We start from the raw sequence: 21,293 nt of genomic DNA on the forward strand, positions 1-21,293 counted from the left end.
GTGCTTTGAAATGCAGCCCCCACTTTCTATATTTATAGGAATTTGATATTTTATTTCTTATCACTTCTTATTTCTTATCACTTTAAATTCTGGCAAAGATTGTTACAGAACACCACCCTTCATTGTTCTGGGTCTGCTTGAGAACTTTACATGACTAAAACTGAAGTAATTGTCTAGAGAGGTGAGCAACTGGCCTATGCTTTGCTGATGGAAAACTTTTCAAAACCAGTTTGCAGCCCCCAATGTCCAAATAGTGGGGTGAACCTTAGGGTGGAGGGTGTTTCTCCAGAGGGGCAATATGGCGGTTCTCATGCACGTGCACACTTAACCCCTCTTCTAGCTGTAGGTCAATATATTGATACAGCACATGTCCGTTAAAAAAAAAAAAGGATGGTGCTGAGCCTCCAATGGTGATGACAGCATCCTTGCTCAGAAAAACCAATCAGAATGAGGGCCAAGCTACAAGTGATGAATGACACTTGAACGGCAAGTGAACAGACTCAGATGTATTCCTCCCTGTTCACTTGCGCTCCACTCGATCACTACTTGCGCAAGTGGAGCGCAAGTGAACAGGGAGGAATACATGTGAGTCTGTTCACTTGCCATTCAAGTGTCATTCATCACTTGTAGCTTGGCCCTGAGACACATCTGAAAGAAAATAAACCAACATGGCAGCTGGAAAACTGTAGAGGGGGGGAAGAGACAGAAGCTCAGCGCTTGACGCAATTCCACTACTCTTGGATCCAAAACACAGAATAAGGGCCCTCACGTGGAAAAGTCCTCATCCAATCCATTTTTACAAAGAATCCAAACGACGTAATCCCTGAACCAAGATTAAGGTTTGCCACAGCAAGTCTTTTTAAATTTTCTTACTGCTCTACTTACTCATTTCTTTTATTTTTTTCCTTATTGTAATTTCATGATTGCGCAACTACAATCATAAAAAGAAAATAAAATCAATGAGCATTCATTTGGGCTGTAAAGAGAAAAAAAAAAGAATACACCATTTCCATTTCCGGAGACAAATTTAAGGATTAATTCAGGAATCCACTGTCCTTTGTACATAAACAGGAATTAACTGACAAAACTGAGAAGCCGAAGAGGCCATGAAACAATACTGTGGGAAGAATAAAAAAATTAAGGGATTGTCCCAGGGAGAAGGGATCACCGCAGGGCTTCTTTCCAAAAAATCATGTAACGGGATCTCGGCCTACTGGATTTTTATGAGGAATATTATGTGGAACTACTATTTTAATCTTGTTCCTCGCTGACTGCAGAAAGGAATGACAGAGCAGTGGAAACCTGTCCTACGGTGGAAGCAACTCAAGAACAGCAAGATTCTGTGATCTGTAAGCGTTATGCGAGTAAGACCTAGTTGCATTATGTATTTTAGGCAGGGCTTTTTTTCAGCTGGAACACGGTGGAATGGAGTTCCGGCACCTCTTGAAAATGGTCACATGGCTGGTGGCCCCGCCCCCTGATCTCCAGACAGAGGGGAGTTTAGATTGAGCAGCTGAGTGGCGCAGAGGGCGATCTAAACTCCCCTCTGTCTGGAGATCAGAGGGCGGGGTCACCAGCCATGTGACCATTTTCGCCTAGGGCGATTTAAATTTTAAAAAACTCCCCCCTTGTTCCAGCTGACCCAAAGTGTGGTCCTGAGTTCCACCATTGAGTTCCACCACCTCTTTTCCCAGAAAAAAACCCTGATTTTAGGGATATTTATTTATTATTAATAACAACAACAACAACTGCGCTTATATACTGCTCTTCTAGACAGATTAGTGGCCCTCCCAGAGCAGTGAACAAATTAGTGTTATTATTATCCCTACAATACAGCTAAGGAGCTGGGGCTGAGTGGCTTACCCAAGGCCACCTACTGAGCTCGTGGCAGTAGTGGGATTCGAACCAGTAGAGTGCTGATTCGCAGCTGAACCACTTATACAACATTTGTAGGACGCTTTCCTATAATGGACAAAAAACTGTGGCACACTGAAAAGAACTGGAAATCTTACTCAGCTACCCCTTGGGCTTCTGAAATTTCAACAGGGAATGTCTGCACCCTTTTAAGCATACATTCACAGGCCCATGGAGTAGGAACTAGTGTCATTTTTAAGTTAAAGCTGAGACTCCTGGGAAACTGCCTTGCACCCAAATACCACATTTTGTGCTTTCCCCCATGCTCTTTGCAGAATATACAACCCCCACTCACCTCCCCTGTTGATATACAGCCCTTTCTCTCTCTTCTCCCCCTTGATGGCTTTGTTGAGGAGCAAAACTGCCTCTTCGTAGAAGCCCTTGGTGTAGCAATGGACGGCGAAGTCGTTGTATGTGAGCAGCACCTGTGCCCGAGCTTCTGCACCAATCTGGTTGCCCTCGTCCGCTTTGCAGAGCTCCGCTGCCTTGATGTAATCATCAGTGGCTGCACTAAAGTCTTTCAGCTGCCGCAGCATGTTCCCTCTGATGTAGGTACCCCCAGAAGGGAAAGGAAGGGGGCAGAAAGGGGGGAGAAAACAAGAGGCATCAGCTGGGATGGGGAAAAGTTTTGTGGCAATTCCATACGGATGCAAAGCTATGCAGAATTTAAATGTCGGGTCTGCAAAATCCGTCCCACAACGCAGATGCCTCTAAAAGCCTCTTTACAAAAGAATACAGTTGTGGGTTTTTCCAATCGACCAAACAGCACCTTCCCCCAAATGGTTTCAGGTTAGAGAAATGGTGCAAGCGGGAGCCCCAAGCCCCTTCTCCATGTGTACCACAGTTGCCATCCGAATTGGGCACCTCACATGCGGGAACTGAGGTCACGTAACTCACGTCTGGCTGTTACACAGGACACCAGGTGAGGACCCTGGACTAGGCTTTGATTTGTCAGTCTGCAGCAGGTAAACCCCCACCCTCAGACCCAGTCTCCCACCCTTGCAAAACTGAGGAGCGGGACAGGGGAAATGGCCTCCATAGTGACGCTCTAGGAATTCCCCCATGTCTCTATCGTCTCTACCATACCGATTAGGGGAAACTCCTAGGGCCTTACCCAGAAGTGACACCACACCCTCTCCAAACTTTTCCCTTCCCATACATTGTCCTCAAAATCTGCAAGTCAGTGCTGACAAGACCCAGCTTGCATACTCCATCGTGTGTTAAGATGGGCTGGCACTGGGCTATGGGGAGGCAGTGCAAAACACCACCATGTCCTCATTTGGTCCTTAGGCTGCACAGCACTGACCTCCAACCAAACAGGAGAAAACCGCTCTTTCTAGAGAGAGAAGCACCCAGGATCCTTACTGAAAGTCTGCAAAATTCACTTGCATATTAATACATCCTTGTTTCCCCAGCTCCTCAGTCCATTTTGCAATCCTTGGCTGGGAAGTTTCCAGCTCAGCCATCAAGAGGTGCATCCAAACATATATAAATCAGGGTAGCCCTCTGTGGAAGTACACATTTTGTTCAGAAGAACTATTTTCTCGTACGGATCAAGCACTGGAGAAAGCCATTCTGCCTCTTAGCACAGCACTGACTGGCTAGTTCCTTGTAATTTCACAAGGTCACTTCACCCTCAATTGAACGTTCAATTGAGTGACTATACAAGCTGTTTTTAAAAAATGAATCAAAGAGAGAGAAAGCCTGAACTGGCACGGTGGGGATGGGATGGGGTTGGAAGGCAGACAACTGATGAGTCAACATTCAATGTGCTGATTCATGCAAACATTTGCACTCCTCAATGGCTCATCCCCATGGACAAAACATCCATTTATTCTCTTCTGGAAGTATGCGAGAGAGAGAGAGAGTTCCTCAAACTGGAGGACAACGGTACAAAATCAGATCATTAAAACAAAATATTGTGGCAACCCCTGAATGCACCCACACCCATAAGGCCACACCAAACTCAGATGTAGCGGGACAGGAAGTGGCTGGCTCCCCATATAGCTCTACATTGGCTTTCTTGGTACCTGAACAGGAAGTAGTCCGGATCCAGGGGGATGTTCTCAATGGCACGGTTGATTTTCAACAGTGCCCCCTGCAGGTTTCCCTTCAGTGCCTGGCTTACAGCCTGATCCTTGTTTTTCTGAGCTTTCTTTCTCAACTTCTCCAGCAAAAGCGGAGCTTCAGTGTGCCCAGGATCTATTGCAAGAGCTTTTTGGAGATTATAAAAACAGGAGGAAGGCTATAGACAAGGGAGGGAGAAGAAGAAATACTGTTGTTTACTACTTATTTATTTAGTATATTTCTACCCCTCCTGCAAGGAACGCAGACTGGCATATCATATTCTCCCCTTCTCCATTTTATCCTCAAAATATCCCTGTGAGATAGGTTACTCTGAGAGAGACAGTGGCCGTTTCCATACTACTTACCTTCATCCGGAATGCCGCAGAACGTTGTGAAAAAAATCGCGGAAGATGACGTCTTCCGCGCTTTTTTCGCAATGTTCCGCAGCATTCTGGATGAAGGGAAGTAGTGTGGAAACGGCCAGTGACTGGTCCAAACAGACTTCCATGACTGAGAGCTAAGCCACAAGTGACGCTTGACACTAGTTGGACACTTGTCAGCTTCCCTCAAGTTTTGATGGGAAATGTAGGCAGCTTGGCAGTATGTTGGACAAGTGACAGTTGAAAAGTCCATTGGACAGCAATCGGAGAGCCAAGCTGCAAGACCAGGATGCCTACATTTCCCATCAAAACTTGAGGGGAGCTGACAAGTGTCCAACTAGTGTCAAGCGTCACTGGTGGCTTAGCTCTGTGTGGGGGTTTGAATTTGGTCTCTTGGCTCCTAGGCTGATGCTCAAACCACTTCACCACACTGGCAAAACAACAACATCATTACACCTTAACAACAAAATAGTGACAATTTAAGACGAACAGATTTATTTTTCAGTCAGTAGAAATATAAACACAACAAAGAGAAAGTGCCACCTTGGGCAGATGCTGGAAATACAGAACTTTTAAATACATAAATGTGAACGTTGGCGTTTAAAGGCCATGGAAGACCAAATATATTAGCCATCACTACCAACCGAGGTTTATTTAACTATCGTTATTTTGTGAACCCACAATTCACCTCACAATCCTCAAGAGACACTGTTTTTGAAGGGTGTTGCCAGAGAAGAAGCCGGGATGTCTAAAGCGCAATATCAAAACTGAGTCACATTATATAGGAAAAAGCCATTGCATCTTATTTTTCACCTATATCTGGTGTTCTGAGGTACACTGCTTCAGCACACAGTATCAAAAAGAGTCCAGTAGCACCTTTAAGACTAACCAATTTTATTGTAGCATAAGCTTTCGAGAATCAAGTTCTCTTTGTCAGATGCATGGTACCATGCATCTGACAAAGAGAACTTGATTCTCGAAAGCTTATGCTACAATAAAATTGGTTAGTCTTAAAGGTGCTACTGGACTCTTTTTGATTTTGCTACTACAGACTAACACGGCTAACTCCTCTGGATCTATCAGCACACAGAAGATCTATTTAGCTGTCACAATGATTGATAATCCATCTTTCATGGGTTTTTAAAGAGCCATCTATGCTATCAGATCTCACTTCACCACATACTGGATGTATGATGAAATTCTTCCTTATACTTATCCTGAAGTTAATCAGCTTCACTGAACAATATGAAGTCTTGCCTTTACTGATCCATCTAAACTTGCTATTAACTAGTACTCGGACTGGCAGTAACTTTCCAACATCTCCTACCTGAAATCCTTTACCTGGAGATGCCAAGGACTGAGCCCCTGGATTTTTTTTATGTATCTAAAGCAGATGCTTTATCATTAAGCCCCAAATAGGCCTCCTTAAATACATGTTTCCAGATCTCTTTCTGTCAAGTAGATGTGATTTGCATTGTCTCTCACCAAGTACATCTAAAATGACATTTTGTGTAACATTTCTTCATTTATTTTATTTTTTACCCAATTTTTTTTTAGCCGAAAAGGGGCTCCCAAAGCTTTTTATAGTAATTAAAAATGCCGATTAAAATGGAATTTTAAAAGCTGCTTGTAACCAAGGAGTTCTCAGCAAGATCTTAGTCCAGGCATGATGAAGGGTGTCTTTCAGGCGCTGCCAGGTTACCAATTAAATCCAGAAAATCAATCTCTGGTGCTGAAAAAATCCTATTATATGGAACAAGCTAGGAGTTAATCCACTAAGCTATAAGAAACATAGAAGATAAAATCAGCTGTTCTGGATCTCAAGTTGCCAACTGTGGCTAGGGAAAATCCTGGAGATTACAGGAAGGGATCTCAGCGGGTATGTGATCTTACACCCAGGACAAATGTCACTTCCTCAAACGCCTCCCCTCCTTTGAGGTCACTTCCTTCCACTTAAACTCAAATATAAATTTCCTACCTCATATTATTTTAGCCCACCCCCTTCTCTCACCTTACATCATTTGTGGACTTCTAATGCATGTATCCCTTTGATTCTAAATACTTGTGCTGGTATAAATGGTTCCTACACAGGAGAAAAATCCACTGTAAAGGCCAATATGAAGACACCAATCAACTGCAGTTTCACACCTCTTGCAATTCCTAACCAACCTCTGCCCTTTATTGTCTTTACATGTGACAAATCAGTTTCTCCTAGTCTTGATGGTATACCATAAGAGAAAGAGAAGTACTACAGCATCCAACCCGTGTAGCACATCTAAAACTTCTATTCCTCTCTAAACTTCATCCTCCAGAATGTTGGAATATATGTGTGTTGCAAGGTCTGAGATTCGGTCATTATGGGGTTAATGTGTTTACCTACCATGCTATTGTTTAGATTGACCTGGAAAGGGAACCTGGCACAAAGCCAATAATCTGCAAGCCCGGGAAACTTGAGAGTGTTTGTAAACTGTTATTGGTCAACAGGTCAGGTGACTGTCCTTTCAGGGTCAAGAAGAAGGAGGAAGAAGAAGATTCTCCACTTCCATTATCCCAGCTCTTTGTTGTAAACAGTAGTGAGAAATGTAGCTCCAGGTGTTTTTGTTTTGTAGGCAACCTGTGACCCTTTTCCCTTTAGAAGTAAATGTTTTTTAAAAGCTAAACTCGTGTGCTGACTCTCTATTGATCCAAGATCCATTGCACCTATGATTTAAAGCTATTTTTAACCTTTTTTTCCCAACAAAGTGGTAGCAGAGAGGATGGTTGATTTTGGCGATTTTGGTTGGTGATTTTGTTATGGTGGTTTGTTTTGCCAAACAAGCAAACAATTTTGAAATGGATCTTTAAAGAGAGACTAAGCTAGATAGGCACAAAGGCTCAGATTTTTTTTCTACCAAACCTTTTTTGCTGCATTCAGTTGTAACTGGGAAAAGGAGATTATTTTAAAGATCTTGTTGTCTTTAAAAGTTTCTTAAAACTGGTCTGCACTGAGAAAACTGCAGCTGAGAACTATTGGAAGTTTTTCTTTACCCTCGGAGCGGAGCGGAGCAGAGACGGCAGAGAGAACAAAGGAGATCATTAACTCCACGTGTGCCTGAATCTTCACAGCTGAAAAATGAGTTCCTCTGACCAGGGAGTCGTGAGTAATCCAAAGCCATTTCAAATTAGCCAAGGAAATTTCTATATGCCCCATTTAAATAAAAACAACTTTACTTGGTGGCTGGCATTATTAAAAAGCCAACTTGAAATGCATAATGCTGAGGACATTCTAACTGCAAACGTACCAGATGATCCTCAAATAAAGCTTGAATTTACCAGGAAAAATGCTCTAGCCAAAACATTAATTATGACCTCAGTATCTCATTATGAAGTCCAGGACTTGCATACCTTTGATACTGCAAAAGAGATGCTTGAAGCTTTAAAGAAGCGTTTTGAAAAACAGACATGCACCAAAATAATCTATCTTAAAACGGAATTGTTTGATTTTAAAATTAAAGAAGGGGATTCCATACCAGCCCAATTGCAAAGATTTATGAAATTGTATAGAGAGCTGGAAGAACTCGGAGAGGCTCCAAAAGAGCGGGATGTTGTTGTTGCCTTGCTGAAAAGTTTACCAAGTAGCTATGAAAATTTAGCACTTCTCTTGAGACATAAAGAGAATTTAACACTGGAGCAATTGTTGACAAGTTTAAGAGAGGAACTGGATTCAAGAGAGGGAAGGAATTTACAGGCTGTGTCTGATGGAATGACTGTTTTGAATTTGGGAAATGGATATAGAGGCAGACAGACTAACTGCTTTTCTTGTGGTGGAAGGAGCCACATGGCCAGAGACTGTGCATTAAACCGAATGAATAATGGAGCGGCCATTGCTAGCCAATCAAATGCACGTTACCCTAGTACAGAGACTCATGTTGAAAGAGCGTCTTCTCGTGGCAGAAGAGATTATAGCCAAAAAGGGAATTTCAGAGCCAGAAGCAGAGGGAGTGTGTCTAGAGGCAGATTTCAGAGAAATGGCAGGAGTGATTGTGCACAAAGAGTTTTTGATGATGAAGATATTCAGGATAAGAAATTATTCCTCATCGATTCAGGAAGCTGCTGGCATATTTGCAAATATCGTGAATTGTTTTCTGAACTTGATACTGATGATAAACCCAGACTGTTCCAAGCAAATAAACAACCACTTAATGTGCTAGGAACGGGAAAGGTGCCAATTAAGCTATGCACAACAAGAGGGGAAATAGTAAATGTTACCCTTCAAGATGTGGCACTTGTTCCTGAAGCAGCAGAGAATTTAATCTCAACTAAGAAACTTGTGGAAAAGGACTGTGTGGTGGTTCTTCAGAAGAGAATGGGTAGTAGAAGTGTAATTGTTGAAAAGAAATCTGGAGTTAAGTTTGCTGTTGAAGAGAGAAATGGACTGCATTATTTTGTGGATGTTAGTGAAAGACCAGAAGTTGCTGATGCTGGTGAAGGACAGATTTATCAAACTAGCCAAGGTGCTTGTGATCATAGGAAATGCTTGTATTCATGGCATGTAAAAACAGGCCATAGAGGCATACAAAGTGTTGAAAAGTTGTTAGAGGACTGTGGAATTTTTGTTCCTGTTTGTGACAAAGCAAGAGAGAAATGTGAAACCTGTCTTAAAGCAAAGGGAACTAGCCCAAGCTACACAGGAAAGTCCACTACTCATAATGAGGAACTTCTAGAGACTGTATACTCTGATCTTGTTGGTCCACTAGCGCCATCTCTTGGCGGCAACAGATATTTTGCAACTTTTACTGAAAGCAAAACGAGGTATAGCATTGTATATCTGATGAAGAGCAAAGATGAAACGCTTGAGAAATTTAAATCTTTTGTTGCCACAGTTAAGAATAAGTTTGGAAAAGCTCCTCAAAGCCTACGTACTGATGGTGGTGGAGAATATTGCAATGCAGAATTTAAGAAATTTTTACAATTTGAAGGCATTGAACATAAAGTCACTATACATCACTCTCCACAACAAAATGGTTGTTCTGAGAGACTGAATCGGACTATACAGGAAATGTGCAGATCTATGCTTATACATTCTGGATTACCCAATGGATTATGGGCCGAAGCTGTGAACACAGCAGTTTATCTACACAACAGAGTACCTTCAAAGGTGACAGGCATTACTCCATTTGAAGCCTGGTTTGGCAAGAAGCCAGCTCTGAAGCACATCAAAGCATTTGGTTCCAAGGCCTATGCTTTTATACCAAAGGAAAGGAGAGGAAAGCTTGATCCTCGAGCTGAAGTTGGACTAATTGTAGGGTATGCCACTGGTGGAAGAGGATACAGAATTTACAATCCTCAAGAGCACAGAGTCAAAGAACAGAACGTGGTGTATGTGGATGAGAGCCATTTATTACATGCTTCTAATGCAACTGAATCCACAGTGACAACTGATCCAAGTGATACAGAAACTGCTCCTGTAGAATTGGTCGATTGGTTACCTGCAGTGACACCCGGGAAACCGGCAAGTCCACCTTCTCAAGAGATTACCCAAACAGAAGGGGAAGCAGGGACTGGACCAGAGGAGACAGAAGCAGCAACCACTGTGAGACGATCGGAAAGAAGCAACAAAGGAAACCCACCAGAGAAGTATGGATTCTGTGAAACTGTGCAACTTATCCAAGAACCTAAGAACTGGAAAGATATATGCAAACTACCTGCAGATGAAAGAGACAAATGGATTGAAGCAATGGAAGAAGAACTGCAATCCATAAATACAAAACAAGTATGGACTCTCACAAATTTACCCCCAGACAGAAGACCTGTTGGATGCAAATGGGTGTTCAAAATCAAGCACAATGCTGATGGAACTGTTGAGAAATACAAAGCACGTTTAGTAGCTAAAGGATTCTCCCAGGAATATGGAACTGACTACTTTGAGACTTTTGCACCAGTTATCAACCATGCAACGTTCAGGACACTACTCAGTGTTGCAGCATCAAGAAACATGATAGTAGAGCATCTGGATATAAAGACAGCCTTTCTCAATGGAGAATTATCTGAAGAAATCTATATGGAGCAACCTGAAGGATTCCAGATCAAGGGAATGGAAGATCATGTGTACAAGCTCAACAAAGGTCTATATGGCTTAAAGCAAGCAGCAAAAGCCTGGTATGACAAAATATCAGGGCTACTACAAAAGCAAGGATTCAAGCAAGGAAAAGCTGAACCATGTCTGTACACCAGAGTTAAAAATGGACAATACCAATACATTCTTATTTATGTTGATGACTTGATAATATCTTGCCAAGACAGACAAGACATCAAAGAAATAGTTGATGGACTGAACAAAGAGGTAGAGGTGAAGCAACTTGGAGATGCACAACATTACCTCGGAATACAGCTAGAAAGACTTGAAGATGGAACCTTTCTTCTAAGTCAGAAAGGAAAGACATTGGACTTTATAGAATCTATTGGCATGAAAAACTGCAATGTGACAAGTATACCACTTGAACCTGATTACTTGAGAGAAAGAGATGGAAAACCACTTAGGAATATTGGTGAATACAGAGAAGCAATTGGAAAACTTCTGTACTTGAGCAAAACCACAAGACCTGATATAGCAGTAGCTGTTAGCATCTTATGCAGAAAAGTAAGTTCTCCTAATCATCATGACTGGAACGCGATAAAGAAAATAGCAAGATACCTGAAAGGAACAGCAGACCTAAAGCTGAGAATCTCGCCATCTGAGAAACCAAGACTGGTTGGATATATGGACGCCAATTGGGGAGAAGAATCAAGTGACTACAGATCAACCAGCGGATATCTATTCTTTTATGGAAATGGACTGATAGACTGGACTAGTAGAAAACAAACCATTGTAGCACAATCTACAGCAGAAGCTGAATGTGTGTCAGCGGCGAGTGCCTGCAGTGAACTAGAGTGGATCTTCAACCTGCTAAAGGACTTTGGAATAAATGAACCTATACCTGTAGTTATGTTTGAGGACAATCAAGCGTGTATTACTATATGCCAAGGAGAAAGTACTAAAGCAAGAAGCAGATCTATTGGACTTAAATGTGAACTTGTGAAAGATATGTACCAGAAGGGACTAATAGAAATTGAACATTGTCGTACTGAAGAAATGGTGGCTGATATTCTGACTAAACCATTGTCTAAAACTAAGTTTGAGTATCTTCGTGAAATGTTGAATATGTTTGATCCTAATGTTGAAAGAAAAGTTGAATGATGTTTGTTAAATATGAATGCATAATGACTTCCATGCTAGACCTTGAGAAGGGGTGTTGGAATATATGTGTGTTGCAAGGTCTGAGATTCGGTCATTATGGGGTTAATGTGTTTACCTACCATGCTATTGTTTAGATTGACCTGGAAAGGGAACCTGGCACAAAGCCAATAATCTGCAAGCCCGGGAAACTTGAGAGTGTTTGTAAACTGTTATTGGTCAACAGGTCAGGTGACTGTCCTTTCAGGGTCAAGAAGAAGGAGGAAGAAGAAGATTCTCCACTTCCATTATCCCAGCTCTTTGTTGTAAACAGTAGTGAGAAATGTAGCTCCAGGTGTTTTTGTTTTGTAGGCAACCTGTGACCCTTTTCCCTTTAGAAGTAAATGTTTTTTAAAAGCTAAACTCGTGTGCTGACTCTCTATTGATCCAAGATCCATTGCACCTATGATTTAAAGCTATTTTTAACCTTTTTTTCCCAACACAGAACTGCCATTTTCTCCCCAGGTACTGATCTCTGGAGATTACTTGTAATTCTGGGAGAACTCAAGACCACACCTTGAGGCTGGTGACCCTAGCTGGCTCAGACCAAAAGTCCATCGGGTTCAGCATCCTGTTTCACTAAGCAGCCAACCAGGTGCCTCAAAAACATCTACAAACAGCCACAAAAGCTAAGGTATTTTGTTGTCCCTAAACATAGAGGCTTCATTTAGCCATCGTGGCTAACAGCCAGTAATGGATAGACCTATTGTCCTCCATTAATTATTCTAAGATCTCTTTTAAGCCATCTAAGCCAGCAGCTATCAGTCTATTACTGCTGAATTATATGGCCAGAATGGTAGCTTTGCACTACGCTTTGATGGTTTCCCTGCCGTACGGACAGGGGCACATAAAAAGGGCCTCATTGCACCCATTTTTAGTAACACATTGGCAGGCTTTTCGCCAGCCTGAACAAGGCAGAGGAAGACCATGCAGAACCTGGCTTCGCATCATTTGCAAAGGAAAATGGACCCCATTAGCTCTTACCTTTCCAAAGTATTCATAGAGTCGAGCCCTGAGAACAAAAAGATCGGCATTCTGCTGCTCCCGAACCACCTCTTCATTGACCATCTGAAGACACTCGTTGTATCTTTTCAAGGCAGCGAGACAGGCAATGCTAAAGTGGGAAGAGAAACGTGAGTGTTAACAACAAGGCTGTGGATTGGAATCATTGGGCACGTCCCACTTTTCCATGCTAATGAGGGCTGGCAACTCCAGACTGGGAAATATGGGAGGGGGGTGATGCCTGGGGAGGGCAGAGTTTGGGAAGGGAAGGAAGCTTAGTGAGGATGTGATGCCGTAGAGTACTCCTTCCTAAGCTGCCACCACCTCCAGGGCAACTGATCTCCGGAATCTGAAGATCAGCTGTAATTCCAAAAGAACTTCAGGCCCCCACCTGGAGGCTGGCATACCTTTGAAAAGACTAAGTACTTGTGATGCCTTTATAATAAATACATGTTTACAAATACACACATTTAGAAAGGGAGAGGACGCACTTGCTCATACACGATAAAGAATCAACAGGACCCCCCCCACACACACACACACTCCAAAACAACAGGCTACCCTTGGAGTCCCAGCAAGAATCTTTCTTGCCAGGTTGCCCAAAACTCGGGTTTGGGTGGCTGTATTTCAGCTATTCAAGCTATTCCTTCCAGTTCCCACACAGGCAGGTGGGGCGTGCTTACTAGCAGCCACCAGCCATCAAAAGGGCATGACAGTCATGAAATACTTTATAATGGGGTTGGATCCTGGGGGGAAGCTGGCAGAGTGAATCTTTCCCTGCCTTCCTCTTCCTCCAGCAGCCTCCTGCTTATCCCAAAAATACTCTTTGAGGCTCAAAGGAGGACTCCTCTGTAAACAAAGTGCAGCAAAGTAAAAGGATTGTGGTAAGAAACAGAAATCATGCAAGAGTAACTCTTGCACCCGCTATTTTGCCTGATCCCCCTCCTTGTTGCTGTCCCTCAGACTGGGGGGCATTTTATTCAGAAAGCCCCCCCCCAACCTTCAAAAAGGATTTTCAGAACAAACAGCATAGAAGGGAAGGAGCCGATCGAATGACCCCCTTCTATGAACATTTCTGCAGTTTCTAACCTTTTAAGAAAGAGAAAAAACACAAGCAAATTATTTTAAGAAAATCATCAGCATTAAGCTTAATTTTAAAAAAAAAAGATTTAAAAGTTGCATTTTTCTGCATTTTGAGAGCACAGAAAATATCTTGAAAGCCAAACAATCTGGCAATAAAAATTACTAACAAAAGTTCTGACTTGCACGAGGCCATTCATCCACTTAGGCAAAATATCAGTAATAGTAGTGGTAATTGTAATTGTAGTAATAATAAAGTTTAACAGAGTAATCAAAAGTTTTAAAACATTTTTAACCCTAAACAGTCCAGTTTTATAATATATTACACTGAATTTTGTAACAGCTAGGCATCCCCAAAACTTTCTGGCGACAGGTACATACTCTCTGCTGCAAGGACGCTTCTGCCGTATCGCAGGGCAAATTTGCTTGTGTGCCAATGCATGAACTCTTATGCCCATGCATGACCAACCTGGTGGAATCAGTCACTCATGTTCTCTTATTCTGCGAACTATATCAAGAGGAAAGGGCTTGTCTTATACTGCCTCTCTTGTCTAAATTTAACCCCTTGCAGTCCTATCTCGACTTGAGACCGGAAATCTTGCGCAACTTCCTTTTAGAAGACACTCGGAGCTCAGTGACTTATGCTGTGGCCCGATTCTGTTCCTTAGCCATTAGGAAACGCGGACTCCTTTTTGCTGAAAATGTGGTATAATTGCTTTTGCCATTTTTTCTTAACTCTCTTTTATCTTCATTGTTTTTATTTCATCAATTCTTCCAGCACTAATGCTCTGATCTTATTGTTATGCCCTGATGTAATAACTTATTTTTTATAACAGATTTCTTTTGTTTTACTGGCTTTTGCTGTAATAATACATGACTGACTGCTGCAAGGAAGCCCTGTCTCAACTTGAAATTCCTTTTTTTACCTTCTCATGCGATAAAGGGTATTTTTGGGGTGCAGTTCGACGGCTTGAGTGAAGGACTCCAAAGCGTCCAGATAGACTTGTTGCTCATACAGGCACTGACCCTGCAAATTCAGGAACACACAGGAAACCTCAGGACACAGCAGGGAGGGAAATGGAAATCAGGACGCAATCCATTCCTTCTCCCTTGTCTGGGTACCCCGTGGCCGGGCCTTTTAGCACAGCCCACTGATGTTCCCTATCGGTGCAGGGGTACCATCGTAGCCAAGAGAATGAGCGCTGATCCAGTTCAAGTCTCACTTCTGCCTGCTCAGGAACAGTACCATCCCAAGCAGAGTTACAGCTTTCTAAACCCATTCATTTCAAAGAAGGGTATAACTTGGCTTACGATGGCATTGTACATGGCCTTAGGCCAAAAACAGATGAGATGAAGATCACGCCACACACATAATTCCACCTGTAACATGAAGATGGCAGGCTAAGGCTGCCTCAGAGCCAAACTACAAGTGACGTCTTACACAGGTTGGACACTAGTCGACTTCCCTCAAGTTTTGATGGGAAATGTAGGCATCCTGGTCTTGCAGCTGTAATGGAGAGCCAAGCTCTAAAACCAGGGCGCCTACATTTCCCATCAAAACTTGAGGGAAGCCGACTAGTGTCCAACCTGTGTAAGACGTCACTTGTAGTTTGGCTCTCAGTTTGCATCTGAGCTGTGTGGGATAGCTAGACGGGGGGTTTAACCCTTCAACCTTCGCTCAGTTTTCCTAACTGAACCTGGGCCCTCTGCTATGTTATTAAAATTTTAAAGGAGAAAGAAGCGTCCTTTAAAAACGCACAGCCCTGAGACAAACTGAGGTTTCACTAGGGGGCAATCAATCTGCATTTTATGGACAAGGCCATACACGCCTGATCTTCCTCTCACCAGTTTCACCCCTGAGCAAGCCGCTCTCTGCCTCAGCTCCCCCCCCCCATTTACAGTTCTCCCTGGTCCAATACTTCCATCTGCTCCCCACAATGACTTTTTTTCCAATGAGTGAAGTGAGGGTCCCCTTTACAGAAAATCCCCGGCATTCTTGCAGAGGAGCCAGACTCTGCAGGGAAAGGCATTCCTGCTACTGGTTTATATTTGGGAAGTCATGCCCAAGAGGGATAGAGGACTACGGGTGGTAAGGTTGCCAGGCCTCAGGAGGGGTCTCTTCTCCTGGCATTACAAATGATCTCCATACTACAGAGATCAATTCCCTTGGAGAAAATGGAGGAAAGATTCTATAGGAAGACTCACTGACAGCCACTTTGGTGTAGTGGTTAAGAGCAGCAGGACTCTAATCTGGAGAACCGGATTTGACTCCTCCACTTGAAGCCGGCTGGGTGACCTTCTTCACCCAAAGGGTGTTTAACACATGAAATTCACTGCCACAGGAGGTGGTGGCAGCTTCAAGCATAGACGGCTTCAAGAGGGGATTGGATAAACATATGGAGCAGAGGTCCATCAGTGGCTAGTAGCCACAAGGTATAGATGGAACTCTCTGTCTAGGGCAGTGATGCTCTGTATTCTTGGTGTTTGTGGTGGGGGGGAATCAGTGGGAGGGCTTCTAGTGTCCCTTCCCCACTGGCAGACCTTCTGATGGCACCTGGTTTTAGGCCATTGTGTGACACAGTGTTGGACTGGATGGGCCATTGGCCTGATCCGACATGGCTTCTCTTATGTTCTTATGACCTTGGGTCAGTCACAGCTTCTCAGAGCTCTCAGCCTCCACCTACCTCACAGGGTGTCTGCTGTGGGCAGGGTTGCCAGGTCCTTATACCCTCCCACCAGGAGGGGGCGGCCTGGCACTTGCTTCGTCACCACTGGAAGTGATGTTGTTGTGCTGGCCATGGGAGCGCTCCCATGCTCTGTGAGGGGCCAATTCAGCCTGTTTGGGGCCCAAATTGGCCCCAAATGAAGCACAGGAATGCTCCCGCAGCCGGCACGATGACATCACTTCCAGCGCTGACACTGTTGTGCCCCTTGCGAGCGTGTGCACCATGTGCAGGTGGCGGGCAACCTCCGGGAGCTTACCAGCAACCACTGGTAGAGCAACAGGCAGACACCTGGGAAGCCTACTTACGGGGAGAGTAAGGCAAGGAGATTGTAAGCTGCTCTGAGACTCCTTCGGAGAATGAAGAATGGGGTATAAAACCAACTCTGCTTCTTCAACATCCTGTTGGGCTCCCTCCCCAGCTCCACCCTCAAATCTCTAGGAATTTCCCAAGCTGCAGTCGACCACCCCAGGGGGGGCCGGGGCACCATCTGCACTGGGGAAGTGAGGCATTCTGCACTGTTCACCTGCAGATATAAAATGAAGGCAAGGCGGAACAGGCACATTTCCTTCGCCATCGTCATGAAATAGGCCTTCTTGAGGTGCAGTGCGGCAGACTGGAAGTCACAGAGCTGAAGAAAAGCTTCCGCCTTCCGCTCGTATAGTCTCACCTGTACAGGAGACAATGCAGGCAGCTGTCAGGCCAGGCAGAGGGAGTAAAATTTCTCCCTTCCGATGGAGGACATCAGCACAACCTGGAGCAGTTCCACATGCTGACTGTTCATGCTGCTGAATGATCCCTTTTCTGCATTTAGCTACAAGCAGAGCTGAAATAAGTGTCTGGGACGAGCACCCCAAGCACCCCGGACTTGCCACAGACCTCTTACCTGAAGACCAACAGCACCCCGGGTGCAGGCACAGAGAGCCCAGGGGAGGCAACTCAGCTCTGGCCAGCAGAGAGTGAGGGGGGAAAGGAGCCAGCTGGGGAGGCCTGTGAGGAGCATGCTACCCAGCCAAGCTCCAAGGGGCAAGAAGCACGCAGGCCTACCTGGGGTGCTGAGACCAGGACAGACAGGCTAGAAGCCCCTGCCCAAGCTCTAGAGGGAACCGGCAGCAACCGCCACCCTGGGGGACTAGCCAGAACCGAGGAGGCCAGGGCAGCCCCTCGTGAGCAGAGGCAGAGACGGCCAAGCCACATCACCTGGAAAGGCCCTGCCAGCCCCATCCTGCAGGAAAGGATAAGGGGGCAGGGAATGAGGGGAGGAGGGACACCCGAGGGGGCCACCAGCTGGGTTTCATCTAGCCCCACCCTGCAAGAAAGAATAGGAGAGCAGGGAGAGACTGGGATGAGAAAGGAAACACCTGAGGGCATACCCAGCTGGAGGGCATCAGGGATAAAGCAGAGCCTGGGAGGAAGGGAGGGGGAAGTGGGGAGAAGCCCTATAAAGGCGGGCTCAGGAGGGAGCTCGTGGTGGGTTGTGTAGGAGTGTGGTGGCGAGTGAGTGAGAAGCTGGAAGAAGTAGGAGTGAGAGATGAAGAACAGGAGGAAGAGCAAGCCCAGAGGAGGCGAGGAGGGCGGAGGCTTTGGAAGGCAAAGAGAAAGGGGAGGCAGCCAGGACTCTGTCAGGTTGAGCGGGCCTGCGAGTGGACTGAGAGGGAGCGAGGGTGATGTATACCCAGGGCTTTTTTTCTGGGAAAAGAGGTGGTGAAACTCAGTGGGTTGCCCTCGGAGAAAATGGTCACATGGCTGTTGGCCCCGCCCCCTGATCTCCAGACAGAGGGGAGTTTAGATTGCCCTCTGCGCCACTTGGCAGTGCGGAGGGCAATCTCAACTCCCCTCTGTCTGGAGATCAGGGGGCGGGGCCACCAGCCATGTGACCGTTTTCAAGAGGTTCCAGAACTCCGTTCCACTGCGTTCCTGCTGAAAAAAAGCCCTGTGTATACCCCCCCTTCTTCCACAGAGCGAGAACCTGCACTGTCCCTGATGGCTTCCCAGAATCAAGGTCAGGCGTGCCGACACCCAGTATAGTGGCGCCCATGGCGGAAACTGACAACGGGGTTCCATACAGCCACATGACATTTATTCCCCATAAAGATCCATTCCTATGGGTAAGAGACATACGTCCCCTTCAGCACATTTCCTTTGTTTTTAACCTAATTAAATACTTCTTCTATCTTGGGCATGTCCGGTTACCTTGTGACACTCATGAACCAATGGTAAATTATATAACTGTGCTCCCCTGGAGAGGTAAGAGAGCTTATATCCCACCTTTCATTTTGTAGCCAGCCAATGTTTTAAAGAAAATATTAAGTATTATCATAACAGCATACTGCAAAATAACAATAATCAATTTAAAATTAAAACAATAGCAGCTTGGGTTGGTTGCAAAGGGAGGGAAGACTCTAAACTCCTTCTCTCACAATCCTCTTAAAAGCTGATAATTTACAATTGATTCATGAATATCTGAGAGAACAGGAAGTAGTTCATTAAGCTGGAAAGAGAAGCAAGGAAAGACAATTTAAAAGGACATATACCTTACAAACCTGAGTAGCACTTTGACTTTCCACATGGGACAGTCTAATACTGCAATTGGGTTTTAAAACTTTGAAAAATTACTCTTATTATCAAGTTACTGAATTTGAGCAGTCGTGATTCAGAAAACTAACCATGTTATCCTAAAAATTCAGGCTGTGTTCAAATGTCATAGTAAGCTATCGTTTATAAATTCTATTTGAGCAAACAGTGGCTGGTTTTGATTTCTGAATGGAGATAATGCAAAAAAAAAAAAAAGGAAGCTTATTGGTTAGCACCAAGCCAGTATTTTCAACCTAGGACTTGTTAATCACAGTTTGTTGCACAGCAGCGTCCCTTGTAGCCAACTGGCTACTGATACAGTGTACTGGCCTGTGAGTTCCCAGTACTGGGGCCAGAAGGCAGGTCAGGCTCCGACACTCAGTCCGAGGTTGGGGCTCCAGAGGTGAGGCAAGATGTGGTTGTTCAGTCCAAAGTTGGGGTTCCGGTAGTCAGGCAAGACAAAGTCAGGCAGTCCAAGGTCAGGCTTTCAGGAAACAGGCAAGGCAAGACAGAGTGAGTGGCTTTGTGGCAATTGTACGCATTGCATTCACGCCCAGCAGCCTCTCTTGTCTGGTTTTATAGCCCCAGGCCTAAGGGCAATGCGTGCAGCCCGCTGCTCAGGAAGGATCCTGCAACGACTCCTTCTCATCATCAGACAGCAGCTGGCTCCGGCCCAGGAGGCATGCACTTTGCCACCTCGCCTGCAGTTCAGTTCTCAGTTTCCATCTGTAGCACTCTAAAGGTGGATGGGCCGCCTAACTGAGAGCTGAACTACACGAGACGAGTTACTAGAGTTCTATGCTTACCTCAAGGTTTGATGGGAAGTGTAGGAAGTGTAGGCGTCCTTGCAGCTTTAAGTTTAACAGGCATCGGGCTCTTGCTGGGCGCCCCCCTTCCCCTCTGCTGGGTGTGTGTGGGGGTTTCAGGGCCCCTCTCCTGCCCCCCTTCCCTGCACAGCAGATAAGGTGCCTGGCCGCTGTTAGCTGCTGGTGTGGCTTCAGGCAGGGGTGGGGCGAAGAGGTCAGCAGACAGGGCGCCCGGAGCAGCGGTGCATCTCTCCCCCTCCCGCTTGCCCAGAGTGACACTGGGCTATGCAGCTCTGGGCTGCGCAGCGTGGCTTCGGGCGGGCGAGTGGGGGGGGTGGAGATGCAGCAATGCTCTGAATGCCCTGTCTGCTGACCTCTTCGCTCAGCCCCTGCCCGAAGCTGCGCTAGCAGCTAGCAGCAGCCAGGCACCCTATCTGTTGTGCGGGGAAGGGGAGGCAGGAAAGGGGCCCCAAAAAAACCCACACACACCCAGTAAAGGGGAAGAGGGGTGCCCGGCAAGAGCTCAACACCTGCACTCCCCTCCCTGTCACTCTGTAAATGTTAAACTTAAAGCTGCAAGGACGTCTACGCTTCCTACGCTTCCCATCAAACCTTGAGGTAAGCAGACACATGTAGAACTCTAGTAACTCGTCTTGTGTTACTTCGGCTCTATGTTTCACTTGCTGGATCAGGACTGGAAGGTGTTGGCTCTGCCCCCAGCTGTTGGTTGTGCCTGTTGATTGGCCAGCATCTCTCGCTGTTCAGCTTCTGTTAGCTGGAAGCTGGCTGCACGGAGCTCCTCTTCTCCTGAGGAGTCCTCACCATCACTGAGCCCTGGCTGACTCATGAAGACAGCTGCATCAGGTAGACATCCTCCTTGCTGGCAGGGGGAAAGAAAGCAGGAAGCAAATATACCAGGCTTGGTTCTTTAAATCTTGTAGACCAGCCAGAGTTTGCTGAATGAACCACAGTAATGCCTGACTGAAACCTCAACATGACAGCTCCACTGTGATAGTGGTGATGTCACCAAGAACGCTTTGGAGTGGACAACATGTCAAATTGCCTCTGTTCTCCAGGTACTCACTCACGTTCCTTCAGTGCATGGAGATTCGGGCAGGGGTGGGCTGCTCTGTGGACTGTCACATTCACCGATTTTCACTTTGCCCACCTTACCTTCTTAGGATCCAAGTTTAGGGCTTTGGTATAGCAGGTGATTGCCTTTTCCCAATCTCCCTGGGAGAAAAATTTGTTGCCTTCTTGAGAGCTGAGGAAGGAAAGAAAGAGGTAACAGCCGATAGCAAAAATTCACCTTACTCCTTCAAACCGTAGTTTGAAATGATGACTGATTCAGCTGTGCAAAGACTAAATGTGCTGTGATGTGATCACACTGTGCTTTCCCCCCACCCCTGTTCCATATGATAGGCTGGCAGGAGCAGGGCAACTGCCTGCAAGTTCAGTACAAGCCCTGGTACAGTTCTTTGGGGACTGCACTCAC

The 21,293-nt window shown here is 45.3% G+C and overlaps 1 protein-coding gene across 1 annotated transcript in view; it reads right to left on the bottom strand.

The window, feature by feature from the left end:
- The window catches only part of TTC16 (tetratricopeptide repeat domain 16), a 41,932-nt gene that overhangs the window by 13,349 nt on the left and 7,290 nt on the right, over positions 1-21,293 (bottom strand). Inside the window, exons 4-9 of the mRNA XM_054997271.1 lie at positions 20,972-21,062; positions 16,945-17,088; positions 14,622-14,722; positions 12,598-12,727; positions 3,945-4,159; positions 2,210-2,457 (exon numbers count right to left, since the gene is read on the bottom strand). Of these exons, the coding sequence (XP_054853246.1) occupies positions 2,210-2,457; positions 3,945-4,159; positions 12,598-12,727; positions 14,622-14,722; positions 16,945-17,088; positions 20,972-21,062 (929 nt within the window). The remainder of the gene's footprint in view (positions 1-2,209; positions 2,458-3,944; positions 4,160-12,597; positions 12,728-14,621; positions 14,723-16,944; positions 17,089-20,971; positions 21,063-21,293) is intronic.

This window comes from Eublepharis macularius, chromosome 14, assembly GCF_028583425.1.
Source record: "Eublepharis macularius isolate TG4126 chromosome 14, MPM_Emac_v1.0, whole genome shotgun sequence".
NCBI classification, from domain to species: domain Eukaryota; kingdom Metazoa; phylum Chordata; class Lepidosauria; order Squamata; family Eublepharidae; genus Eublepharis; species Eublepharis macularius.